Below are 14,055 nucleotides of genomic sequence, written 5' to 3' on the forward strand. Positions count from 1 at the left end.
ACTGCTTTTGTAACAACCTATTCAGGTGTCAGTCTTGAATATTTATATATAGTTAAATGGTATTTACTGATTGTCAGAAAAGGAGCAGAGCTAGATACTCATGTGTTAGGAGGGATTAGGGCAGTTAATAGAATCAGGTAAGATTACAAGTTATAGACAATCCAAAACTTAACTGATCACCTTTAAAACTTGAGTTTTGTCTACATGTCAATTACAATAAGAAAAATAAGACCAGCATTATAAGATTTATTTTCAATTTAATTATTTATGCATTCAAACATTCATTTCTTCTCACCAATACTTACATGACCATTAGCAATATCCAACAGATCTTTAACTCTACATCCTCTTACAGGTCCCACTTCATTGCAAATTGAATCTTCAATAACCAGAAAGTTGGCTTTGTAAGATGTGAGTATCTTATAAATATCCTCTGCTGACCTCTTTGAATAGATCTGATAAATCTATAAATTAAGAAAACATGTTCATGCAATGCAAAAATCAGCAATACCTTAAACACTGGGACACACACACCCCCCAAAAATGACCTATCTGCAATGACAAACTGTATGTACACAAGCTATAAAAAGACTGGTTTTGAAATCAGTGAGGCAATGGCCAGCTGAATGGGAAGTATTTATCTCTGATGATGGCAAGTTCTCATCTTACATACTCCAAGTGGTCTGAAAAGTCTTCAGAAATGATATTTTGATAATGATTTGTTTCTGTGCAGAGTGAAGCACTGATAATATACTTGATAATCCCTTCCATGTCCACAGGACTCCTATGTCCTCTTCCCTTCTAATACATTCGATTTTTTTGCATTATATTTGAGTGAAGAGGAAGACAGTTCCTGTGAGATGCCACATTTATGGAATTGGATACTCACATTCTCATTTCTTTTCAGAAGATCATCATCATTATACAAAGGCAGGCTCGACACCATCCATCCTGTACAGAGCTTAATCACACCCATGAGCTGTGGGCTGCCTGCAAACACAGCAGCCACGGGAGCCTGGCGTCTGCAAAAGCAACACCAACACAACCTGAGTACTGCATGCACTCATCCAACAACTTTATCAACTGTGTGTGGGATCTGCCGGGGGCTGCAGAATGAACTGCAGCAGGTGAAAGTATCACTGGGACTCTCATTACAGCTGGTGATGGTGTTGCTGTGGCAGTGCTTTTTCTGCGAGGGAAAGGGCAGACCTGCAGCAATAGGAGTTTGAAAGGAGGGGCTCCTGCTGGGGCAAGGGCTCATGGTTGTTCTCCCCTCATGCAATCCACTGAGCACCATTCAGAGTGGTCCTGGAATGGATCCAAGTTCTGCTTTTCTGAATGGCTGCCAACTCGTGACAAAACAAGCTTGGGAGAGAGGGGGTAGGTACAAGGAGAAACAACATGATGTTATCTTGTAAAGGAATGATTTGTGATTGTTGTAACTTGACCTCTAGTATGTATTTAATATGTAAGCTCTGATCATGTATTTCATCATCTATGAGAAAATAATGTCAGCATGCAGAATAATGTCTACAGTAATCAGGTTTCTGGGTTTGGTATTTTTTGACTATTTGTATTTCTGTATTAGTGAAAGAAAACAGTCATTGTCACACTTTATTACAGACTTTAGCAACTTCTGTAGAGAAAATTCAAATTAAATTTGTATTATCAGAGAGAAGACTTTGAGAAAATATACTGTAATAATGACATTGAATTAAAATTTCAATGTGGATAGCTAAGTATATCCATAAGAAAAAAAAATCCTTATTTTGTTTAAAAATAAGAACAGCTGCTACAGATAAGGGTAGTCAAATTGCTTGTAGCCGAGTGAATCTCAATGAAATTCACCATGATTAATTACGTACTTGAAGTATATGCAGACTAACATAAAAGCCATTAGGTACTTGGCATTATTCCACTTGCTGCCTTGAAGAGCTACAGCAGTGACAAACAACATACACTACTACAACAAGAAGAAGAAATTGGCTGGAACACTACCAGCCCTGCCTTTTGTGAAGATGAACAGGTTGACATTAAAGACTACATAAATATAGAAAGCAATATTCTAAAAAATACAGTTAAAGCTAAGTTATCTGAACACAAGGGATCTAATTTTCAGAAAAGCACAGTTCCTAATGACATAGTTTGAAGTTAAATTGAATGAGGCAGAATGCAATTCTGAAACCTTTGGTGGTAAAAAAAATAAATCTGTGAAAATAACTTGACTTGCCATTAGCTGTGTATATGCTCAGTATGAGCTGTATAACATAGCTCCATACTAGCTGTGGTCAAAGGGGAAGTCTGAATAACACAAGTATCCTGACAAAAGTCTCTAAATCCTCACATTCAGCCATTTCATTTTATTGGCTCAGGCACATAACATCTCAGGGCTTTTGGCATTACAATCAACATGAATCCTGTAATCTAATTAAATGTTAGCAAGATCTAAGATCCTGCTATTTAGAAACTAGGTCTGCAACAACATTAAACGTGACTTGCTTGTGTGTTCCAGGATCTTCTCTTGTAATCCATAATAAACTCCAGTTTCTTTTATGGGAACAATACCACACTTAAAATAGAAAACTTGTTCCCCCATGCATCATTGAATGCCAAGGGAAAACCCAGCTTGACACAGGTAGCTCCACAAACTGCTGAGATAAAAATACCCTTACAAAAAGCAGTAAAATAGAAATGTTGGACTCTATGCTTACCTTATCCATGTCATAAGTTCTACTGTATCAGGATCATAGAATTCTTGCAGTTCTGTAAGCTCTGTCATTATTCTAGGGAAAAACTGATGGAAATGTTTTTGGTTACTTACAGTTTAAAAAATTCTCTACAGAGCATCACATTACATTAAGGCTTTAATTGACACAACAGAAATGGGTTTCAACAGTTTTTCCCCTGACTGGTACTTTTGCTTGAGTATTTTGCAAAACTCAGCTTACATTTACTTACCTGACAGCAGAAGTCCCTCTCCAAAATAAGTATGTTAAACCAAAGTTCTCATCTCTCTCTCTCTCTTTCATTAGAATACTTATAATTAAAAATAAATAAATAAGTAGCAGCAACAACCTTCATGAACATCAAGAGGCCTTAAATGCATCAAAACCATAGTTCAGGTGGTCATATGCAAATGCCTACAAATAAGGGCACTAAACCAAGAAGATGATAAATCTCTCATGGTAAACTTGCCTGAGCAGGAAGGATTGGACTATTGTGACTTGAAGGAAAGGTGTTATGCAAGCAAGAGAGAAGAGAAGAAACTTCCTAGAAGAGCCCTGGTAATGTGCCCAGACTCGCTTCTGACTTCAATCACTGCAGTGAAGACGAGCACATTACATAGTGTGAAGTGGGATATCTCAGTTTATGCTCTTGAAAAACATTTTGGGAAAAGGAGGGATTCTGTGAGATAGAATACCACCTCTTTCAAACCAGGCCAGCTTGCAGCCCTGCATCATGGCTTCCCTACCCTGTCAGGTTTGAGGTCCTTCTTTACTAAGATGGGAAATTTTGTAAGTCCTTGAGCCATTTAGTGCATTTATCTGAAAAAGCCATGGCTGGAAACTGGCCAGCCTTGAGGGGCTGGAACAGGTACATGTACATGCTGTTGTAAATGCTAAGTTCTGGATGTCAGCTCTTTTGGAAGAGAATGAAGTTTACAGGCTCTGCCATATTAAAGAGACAACTTACATTGGGACAGCCACAGTGGACAGACAGAAGTGGGAGCCTGCTTTTAACTGAGGACTTTCCACCCCCATTACCTGGACAACTCAGCTCTCAAGTGGCAGCAGTCTACAATCAGCACAAGAAGACCTGCCACAGGTTTGTGTCAGGGACAAACAGCACTGCTGTTACACATACACTGGAACTACTCCCAGAACAGAGGGATGGAAAGAGGAACTGCTACTGCCACCCCAAGGAGAACCTGCTTCACTCATCACAGCACCTGGAAAAACCTAGTTAGAGGAGGGACTATGGCAGACACAGACAGAAGGCAGCCAAGCAAAAAGATACTGAGCTATACAGACAGCCTTGTATAGCCACGGTAACAGATCATGCTCAAGGCATTTTTGCTGCTCTGTTACTTGTAATCAACATTCCCAACCACAGGGACGAGTTGTGAGCCTGGAGAGCAAACTGTCCACCACTGCTTAAAAGCAGAAGCTGGATCAACAATGGATGAAGCCCTCTAGAGTCCAAAAGCCCACACTGCTACTGCTTTAATTAAAACAATCTGGAAAGGAATTACTTGGGTAACTACACTCGTTTCCTCTATTGTAATAGATTTCATAACTCTTTTGAGCAACTCTAGCTTTTTTTACAGACAGTATCTATTGCTTCATCAAAAACATGTAAAAAGTCAGGCTACAATAGAAAATTTAGTTGCAGTGTAAGATAGATGTTGCAAAATCTGTTAAAATACTGTCGGGCAATACTGGCTTCTATATATGAATTCTCAGACTAGTCAAACTATTTTAAAGCTGTGCCAGTATAGCAGAGGATTACACTTCATGGGACGTTTCACATATTTTTTGCACTCACAGGAGCTTAAAAAATAATTTCCGAATACTCCACTCCCAGTCTGTCTGTGACTTGCAATAAAGTATTCATTTTAAACGTGGAAACATCTGTGTCTTTTCTTCCCCTGTATTGTAGTAGGTACATACCTCGACAGAATGGTCTGCACAAAGAATTTAACTCCGTTATAATTTGATGGGAGCTTTGCAAACAGTTTATTTGCATATAGCCTCCTGTAATTTTACTTCATCTAACTTTATGCCTTTTCACTAAAACTAAGATTGAGGCAACATAGTTTTCAATATCCTGAGTTTTCATTTGGCAGCATTTTCTTTGTTGAGTCAGTTTATACATCCAAAGTTTAACAGCTGACTATAATAAAGTCTTCATTTAAATTTAATTACAATAAGCGATCATTAAAAAATTAAACTGTCAAATACCTTATACTGAAAAAAGTGAAGTTTTTTTTTTTTTAATGAAACATATTTTCAAGGGATGACACCTTCAATTTCCTCACATATATTTAATTTCACTGAGTACATTTCATTATATTTGCTCATCATTTTGACTCATATTGTGCCAACATACAAAGAAAACTCCACAAAGGAACTTTTCTTACCTCTTTCCACAAGCTGAATCCAATTATAGTGGGAACTGCCATACTCAGAATAAGAGCCTAGAAAGTACATGTTAGAGAAAATGGATTATGCACCACTCTCCAGCTCTGAGGTGTCTGTTGATTCTGCTCATTCAGTGAGCAATATTTATAGCAATATTTATGCCTGAAACCTCAGAGTGACAGTAGGTGAATCTTTGTGGTTTTCTATCAGGCAAAAAAATTTCCTCAAACAAGATTTTGCCTAATTTACCATGGAAGGCTTCATTTGACTCACAAAAACTTTACCATCAACTTTAGGGACAGTTAATTACTACTGAAGTAATTAACAATGATTCCATGTGCACGTGACGTAGGGAACAGAAGAAGGTAAACACCTCACATTCAAATGCTATGAAACCAAGCATTTCAAACCTCTGATCTTGTTCAGATTAGCATTATTGATATGCAAGACCCAGAAACCCATCTCTCAGCATACCATCATTCTAGCTGATGCAATTTTTGCTTTGCAAGGAGAAAATAGCTTCTATGGTACAGAAACATTTGGTAAGGAATGCACACAAGACATTCCTTTGATATTAAGCTACTAACACATCTACTGTGTTAATAGTGAAAAAACAGGTCTACATCACAGAAAACACAAAGTATATAAAAGAATGTGCTTACCATGTAGCTGAACATATTGTTACTCCTTGACTGAAAGAACACAGTCAATGTTTCTGATATAGCAGTGTATGGTATTTTCACAGGAGACATAATGAACATCTAAGTGTAATATATTTATTCCTATAAGCCTCTTGAATTTAGGGTAAACAATATCCTATCCCTATTTTATTATTAAAACCAATGCACAAATCTGCTAAAAATCACACAAAGCAACTTTTGTCATATTGAGAATAAAGCTAGGGTTGGAAGCAGGGGAGTTGTTTGCTCTGTAACACAAGCTTATCTTCAGTCACAACACTTCTCTATAATGGCCATACATGAACAAATCTTATACAAAGTAATTCAACTTACCATTTCTTGTGAAGCAGTTTACTCTCAGCAGTTATATTCACCTTACTACACCATTTAAAGACCCATTTCTCAGTGAAACAAAGCTTACGCCTTCCCTGTGCACCAGTACTTTTTCTCCTGCATTCCTCCTAAAAAGTGCATGACCTTCTTAACCAATCCCAACTAGATATGAAAGAGAGATTGAGGTCTCAAATATTTGCTAAAAGAAATTGAGAAGAGTGAAAGGCAGATGAAGACAGCTCTGCTTTTTATGAGGAAAGGTTGTAGTGTGAACGCAACTTTATCACCAGGTACCAGAGAGCAAGTGACACTAAGAAGAAAAGACAGAAAAAGCAGACCATATGCAATCCACTGCTCACAGAACAACCTGTTGCTTTCATGGGTTCTTTCATGGGTCTTAGGTACTTCTTGTTTGCCAAGCTATATACCTGCTAGCTGTATTTTCCACGACTTTGGCAACAGCAACTCACCAGCAGTATTGGGTGCACAGCTTTCAGTCGAAGCCACTTGAAAAGCGTCATCCAAAGTTCAGGAGAACACACACCAAATGCAGCAAGCATACAAACATAAGGTGTCCATAGATATTTCATTCTGGAAAACACTGCAATAACTTAGTTGGGACCCTGTGTATGCCTCTGTACTCAAACTATTATAAAAACATTCTGATTTTTTTCTCATGCCAGTAACAGTCTGGATGTTCAGACAATCTGAGGTCAACTTTGATGGTACTGGAGGGTAAACCAAGAAATCTCTAGCAGAAGAGCTGGCACCTGATTATCTGCTGTGAGATGGAGGAGCAAGATCCAAGGTAAAAGATGACAAAATCCTTCACAGAGCTCAGGGGAGGATGAAAGAAAAACAAAGAGAATAGTAGAGTCACTAGGCTGGTTTTCCAGCCAAGAAGGGATAAAAAGCAGCTATTTGACAAAGCTGTACAGACAATGTACTATAAGGGACTTCCTGAAGAAAGGAAAGGAAAATATTTAATTAACTCTTAAGCGTAGACTAGTCAACTTAGAAAAACTACAGGATAACAAAACAGTCTGCTCACTTTAGGCAACATTTGTGAATATTTAGATTTTAAGATGAGGAGCCTAATAAAAACACAAGTCTGACATCTTCAAGCTGATTAAGCTGATAAAAAGACTAGAACAACAATGTCTTCCAAACATCAGATTCTCTAGCTTTAAGGACTAACACAATACTTTTGAAACTAGTTCTGCTACTGCTTTAACATGTCAAGCAGAGGTACACTTCGTGGTAGCCTACACACAAGAAGATGGATAAGGAATCTTCCACGTCCCAATATTCCAGCACTATTCTGTTCATCAAAACACTACACAAGTTCTTGCTAAAAATAATTACAGCACAGTTCTATACTAAATACCATAAGGAAAGTGATTTAAATGTGATTCAATTAATGTCTTGGACCTTGGCTGCATAAAAGCTCGGAAAACATGTTCAAGAGATCAAGCACAAGTGTTCATATAGCCATATCAAATTTATAATCAAAATTATTTTGACTACTCCTTAGTAGTATCACTCTATGCCAAAATTATTTCTGAAAAAGGGTGATTTCAAAGGGGTAAACAGTGCATCATGTCCAGCAAGGAACTCTGTTGATTTCAAAAGAGATACATCAAAATCAGACTTACCCTTCCAAACACATCGCTAGACAACCAAGCAAAATTGTGTGAATTACATGATAAACTATTTCTGGCCTCTCTCCAATTCGACCATCCTCAAGTTTAACTGTCTCTTTCAGTGGTTCACCACTGCAGTTGGAGAAAATGAGACATCACTTAATTCAGATATTATCCCAGGAAAAGGTGCCAATAAAAATACTTTTAAGTCAGCAGTGCACTGAGATCATTCCATATCATAGCATCTAATATTATTGCACTGTTCACTTGCTTTTTGTTCTTGATCACTGACCTATCAGTACCCACTGTCCCTTGATTTAGATTGCAACCTCTCTGAAGCAATGGCTGTCAATTAATACAATGGGATCACTGCTTATGACTACAAATCTTACTTTAAGGTAATCCAGCACCAAGAGACAGTCTAATATAAGAGCATGTACACTCTACAAACATTTAGACAAATCATGCTGAACATGCATTTCACACTCCTTCTTACCAATAGCACGGTAAAGAATTATAGAATCTGCAGGATGATAATTGTGTATGGAATGTGTGTACAACAAAGACAACAAAAGTAGCTTATAGTCACATTATTATAAAGTCTAATTATATATAATAAATAAAAATCATAGCCAAAATCTTGCAGTGAAAGGTTTTCTACTAACAAGATAGCAAGGCATAGAATAAATAACACTTCCTTCTACTATGATGTGATTTCTGTTTACATTTTTATAATAAGCTTCCTTATGAAAATTAGAAATTATATTTTGAGATTATTAACTGATTCAAAAATTAAAAAAAAAAAGAGAGAGGAAAAGGTTTATTTTAAGATTTTCTTTAAAAAGGTGTTGGACATAATGTAGTCACTGCTCATTACAAAGTAATAAATAGTTATTTCAACCACTAGCAAACAATAAGAAGTTTGCTCCGTTGTTCTGAATATCCTATCACACATCCAACCTGACAAACATTTTCATTTACAGCAGCATAATCTTTATCTGTTAGAAGCCTTCATCCTTGAAATAAACCTATTGATTTTTGCTGCAGACAAGTGAGAAATTCGTTCCAGTATCTGAGAAGTTACACCATTCATCTTCTACCGGGAAGAGATAATTTCCTAACCACTGAGTTTCCAAGACAAATTATACTAGGATCTACAGTGTTGGTATTCTTAGTCTTTTTACAAGGACAGTTCCACTACCCCTCCTCTCAAGGCAACTGTGAATCACTGTGAAGCTAAAACTAATTGAGTCAGTTTTACTTCAGTTCTGTTCCAAGCAGCAAAGGCTAGTGGATTTTATCACAGTAAACAAGTGTTTTTAAAAACCAACAGTGAAGCATTAGAAATCCAAAGCCCTCTCAGCTCCACCCATCTCATCTTTCTCAACATGTAAACTTGAAAAAAAACCCAAAAATCCCAAATGAAAAACAGAAAAACAAATTCTAGCAACAATTGGATAACTTTGCTGTTGGAATGAGAATTACAGATATAACATATTTCTCTGTCAGTGGGAAGAGACAAACACATCAGCAAACATTAGCCAGAGCTCAGCAGGAATTACATCTGCAGGGAAACAAACCAATGACAACTCCCTGTCCTGACAGGAGGGTTGCTCAAGAACCTCCTCACTAAAAGGCTTTTCTTTAAGAGGCTCTTGTGGGCCTTCCCACTGGCACTCACACCCTGACAAGTTCAGTGGTAAAATAAACTTTGGAGCAACAAACATGATGACCATTCCCTGAGGCATCCAGGAGCCTCTTATTTTTAACTTATTTTTCACATAAACAAGTTACTTACCAAATTCTCCTAAAAATGACCTGAGTTACAGAAAAAAGGCAGATAATTAATACTAAAATATAAAAAGGCAACAGTGATGACTGTGTTAGTCGCAAAAAAAAGTCTTGGGAGGGTGCCTGAAGAGATTCTTGACAAAGGAGCCAATTCATTGTAAAATTCCTAGTAAGGCAAAAACATTCCATTAAAACCAATAATAATATCCCATAGATTAGGAAAAAAACCCCAACAACCCAGCGCAAAACAATTGCAGTTTAACCTATTCATGTCATAGGAAACTACCTGAAATTCATCTTTGACGTTATCTTTTTATCATTTGAAACTGCTTTGCAAATACTCTTTAAAGTAACTGCCAAAAGTCCATCTTCCCAAAAAGTATCTGTGATCTGAAGAGACCAGACTACAAATCCTTTATATCACAAAAGCCCAACCTCCTACGTAACTCCATTATGGGGACCAAAAGAATCTTGTTGTCACCGTGGATTAAGATTTTAGAGATATTGATGCAAGAAGGTATGCTTGTCCTCATTCCAAACAAGGAGACAAAGAAAGGAAAGTGGTCATCTGAGATCACAAAGAAGCCTGAGACACTGCCAGGAATAAAATCTTTAATGTTGAAATTCTAGTTCTGTAGCTGAAGCCACTTCATCATTCTTCTTCCTCAGTTAGCAAGCAGGAAGATAATACCCTCTGCTCAGAAGCACTGTCAGTGTGTATTCTCAACTGGAACTGGTGCAGCACGCAGTGCTGGGAATGCATTCTTGTCTTACTGTGTTTTGCTTCCCTCCCTCTTTCATTATCTCCCAAGGGAAGACTAGAGGACAGAACCACTTTCAATTAGACAGAATCAGTTTAAAGATTAACAGGTGGGCATGTCCCAGCTGGCCTTAAAAGAGAGATCTTGAAGCTCTTGTGCTGCAAATCATAATTCCAATACATAGTTACACAGTGTTCCAGGCGTAAAGGCACCCAGTTTGTCTCAGTCTCTGGCTTCACTGCAGAGTCTGAAAAGTGATATTAGCAAGGCCCCAGGGGGAAAAAGAGGAAAATCTATTAATACCTGGGAGCTGAATAAACTGAAATTCTGACCAGGAGTTCTTTGTTTTCTTGCAAAACACTTAAGAATGAGTATGTGTGTGTGATAAACGATGCATCACAGTCAACATCCCTACATCTTGTCCTCCAAAAGTTCCCCAACAGTTTCAGTTGGGTGTGATGTCATTTTCCACTTGCTCCCCTGAAAGGCTGTGAAGTAGCTTTTTGTAAGAGAGATGCAGTTCTTCAGAGAGAGTTCCAATTCCTGCATGGAATTGCAAATCTTGGCTTGGGTCCAGGAGTGTGTCAGTCCTTACTAACACTCCACTGGAAGTTTTCCAGAAAATCTGTTGCCATGACATCTTGCAGTCCAACATCCAACTCTTTTACAGATACTAATGTTTTTTCTTAGAATCACAATTCCCTCTGACTATTAAGATGTCCCTTGTCCTAATTTCTTCCAAAACATAAAGGGAATATTGGGGGTACCCACAACACAAGCCTCTTTTGAGATAGTATCAATAGTTCATGACTCTTTCCAGAGCCTTTTTTCCAGGCTATAAAAAGCTCATACTGCCACCTTTACCCTATTATCTTTGCTTTCAAGTCTTATTAGAAACACTAGACAGGATACAGAAAGTTTTCATTCTTCAACATCACAAGAGAACAAAAATCCATGAAATGCTTTCACCCTAAGGCATGAAAAATACTGAAGTGCCTCAGAAACCTCAATACCCTAAGTAAATTCTGTATGTGCATATTTTTTTACTTCAATCTTAAAACCAGACAACAAATAACTAAACTATTTCCCTAGCTCCTCTATAAAACTCTCACAAGCCACTGAAATGTTACACTTCTCAGAGCAGTTTCAAAAGTTTTGATATCTTGGGAAGTGTAAAGAGTTTAAATAAACTTACTTAGTTGTGTTTAAGCCAAGTTTTACTTCAATGAACTTCAGCAAATGCCCATTTTCTTTATGAGGAATGAACATCTGAAAATTAATTTAGCAGAGAAAAATCACACAAAATGCTGGAAACAGTTTTCACAGTCATTCAAATTACAAAACGTCAGGTAACAATCAACTATTCAAGATTTAGTTAAAACTAACAAAATTGATTAAGTGTGCTAACTAAGGTACTGGTATAGCATTGTAATCTTCAATAAATCTACATTTAGGGTTTCCTTGAGAATATTATTCCCTTCATTCCACTCCCATACCACATCAGGAGGACAAGTGAAAAGCTGCCAATAAGTTGTCAAAAGACTACTGAGCAGTGTAAAAAGGATCATGAAAAACAGGCCCAGACTTACTCCCAAGCAAGCCTAAGAGTGCTGTGCTTGGCTCCACTAGAAAATAAAACTGCAGCTGAGCAGAAGTCATGAGCATTTGTAATCTTCACACAGACTGTCTGAGCTGCCTAAAGTTCTGTAACTTACTCCTCTTACTCAAAACCGTAATTTAGCTCCTATTTTTCAAGGTTGGATTTTATTTTCCTGGAGATACAGCAAGGCTAGTCATTCTGAATGGCAGAGGAAAATAATTACATGTGAGCATTCTTTCAAGCCTTCTAGGGTTCAGTAGTTTCTTTACTTTTAAGTTCATACTGTTAATTAACACAACCATGATGAGTTTGAGGCATAGAAGAAAAACACAATAATATGTGTAAAAGGTCAGCAAGAGGGAATTGCTAATCAAAATACAAGACCAGGCTAAAATCCCACTGTGTAATCTCAATTCCTAACTGACCCCTACACAAAGGGAAAGCCTCTGCTCCCATGTTCTACTTGAAATGTACTTGAAAACTAATATCTGCCCTAGGACCACTCATACTTGCTCCTGGCTATTGTGTCACCATGCCCAAGAATATTGTTTTAATATTCAGACTAGTCTGTAGAGGCCATTCAAGTTTATTTATGAAACAGATAAAATGTCCTTTAAAAGAGTATTTCTAAACTGTTTCAACCCAGAAGACCAAAACCACAACAAGACGAAGCTGTTTGAGTTGCTACAAAATGATTCAATTTTTAGGACTCATACTAACTATGAATTAAGCTATGAACTGTCATATCAATAAGGTAAGCAACATTTCAAAATATTTTTTCAAGATGTATCTGCAACTTTTAATTTAGATTCTGAAATTAAAATCAATTTTTCAGAGGAATCTTACCTTTAATAAGAAGTTTAGTGTCACTGCTACTGTAAGTACCAAATAAATATACATTATTTTCAGCAATCTTGACACAAATGTGCTTTTTTTCATATTCATCTGCAAAAATATTTAAAGAATGCTGTATAATTTTGGAGTTCAGTTTAAATTTTAAAACTAGACTCACCGTTAGAAGAAAGTCTACTTACCTGAAGGGATTTGGAGAGCATTAAAGCTACCACAAGACTCAGTAATGGTGACACTAGTAAGGCTGAATTTTCAAACTGCAGAAGGTACCCCACAATGACAGAAAACAGGTAGATTCTGTATACCTCGTGCACCTGTTGAAGAAAAAAAGAAACAATAAGATAAAACTACAGTGGATATAAATCCTATTTTTTAGACCAGTAGATAGCTCACTTCCCCTGTTAATCAGGAGATTAATGGATCTCAATCCTTCAACTCATGAATCTAGCAGGGCTCTGGAAAGCATTGCACATCAAAATGATCCTGGTCAGCCTCACTAACTAAAGGACAATCACTTCACAGTAATTCTGTAAAAACACCATAAGCAGGAGTATTTTAGGAGGTCTCCCCATCCAGTAATGAAGCACACAAAGCAGTAACTACAATGCACCAGTAAGAACACACAGTTTGTGACAGAGCTCATCTGTAAACAGGTGGTTTTCTTGCCCTCAAAATAACTTGTTCATTAACCTGTCTCAGGAATGAATTCTCAGACTGTTATCTATACTTGCTGTTATTTACTACTTGATAAGCAGATGTTATAAAACTTGATGCTTGATTCTTCAGACTTTTACCAAAATACCCATTTTTTCCCTTATATGTTCTGCTTTGAACTACAATAGATCAAACATTTCCCACTGCTGAGGAACAGAATAAAAAGAAACTGAAAGAAGAGGTGAAGAATTAGAATTGCATGCAGTTTGATATCTAACAAAACCAAAAAGCATGCATGTACAAAACAGCATATTTACAACTGCAACAGGCAGCATAAGAACACCTTATTGTTGCAACATTTCTAAGAGCCATTTTGCAGAATAAATTTAAATACTTTCTTGTATTCAAAAAAATCAATTTTCCCTCAACATCTGTCAAATCTATTTATTGGCAAAGCAGTGCAGGACAGGCCACTGAGGGTGAAAATGAGCCCTTTAACTGCACAGAGCCAACAAAGAACATCTTTGGTCTGCCCACCCTCCTGTGAATAGGAGAAAGAAGAGGCAGCTAGCCCAAAATGGAGGAATATCATTCATCACT

General features: G+C 37.2%; 1 protein-coding gene across 2 annotated transcripts in view; it reads right to left on the minus strand.

Moving 5' to 3' along the window:
* Nucleotides 1–14,055, minus strand: part of DPY19L4 (dpy-19 like 4) — a 33,881-nt gene that overhangs the window by 8,243 nt on the left and 11,583 nt on the right. For both annotated transcript variants that reach the window (XR_011678373.1, XM_071421577.1), the window contains exons 9-18: nt 12,984–13,115; nt 12,796–12,894; nt 11,545–11,618; nt 9,596–9,754; nt 7,810–7,929; nt 6,625–6,745; nt 5,141–5,197; nt 2,712–2,794; nt 890–1,022; nt 306–464 (exon numbers count right to left, since the gene is read on the minus strand). Coding sequence is in view for 1 of the 2 variants with exons in the window: in XM_071421577.1 (XP_071277678.1) it covers nt 306–464; nt 890–1,022; nt 2,712–2,794; nt 5,141–5,197; nt 6,625–6,745; nt 7,810–7,929; nt 9,596–9,754; nt 11,545–11,618; nt 12,796–12,894; nt 12,984–13,115 (1,137 nt within the window). In the remaining variant the exon portion in view is untranslated. The remainder of the gene's footprint in view (nt 1–305; nt 465–889; nt 1,023–2,711; nt 2,795–5,140; nt 5,198–6,624; nt 6,746–7,809; nt 7,930–9,595; nt 9,755–11,544; nt 11,619–12,795; nt 12,895–12,983; nt 13,116–14,055) is intronic.

Source organism: Agelaius tricolor, unplaced genomic scaffold (genome assembly GCF_023055355.1).
Source record: "Agelaius tricolor isolate 1412-34295 unplaced genomic scaffold, bAgeTri1.0.p SCAF_2, whole genome shotgun sequence".
NCBI lineage: Eukaryota > Metazoa > Chordata > Aves > Passeriformes > Icteridae > Agelaius > Agelaius tricolor.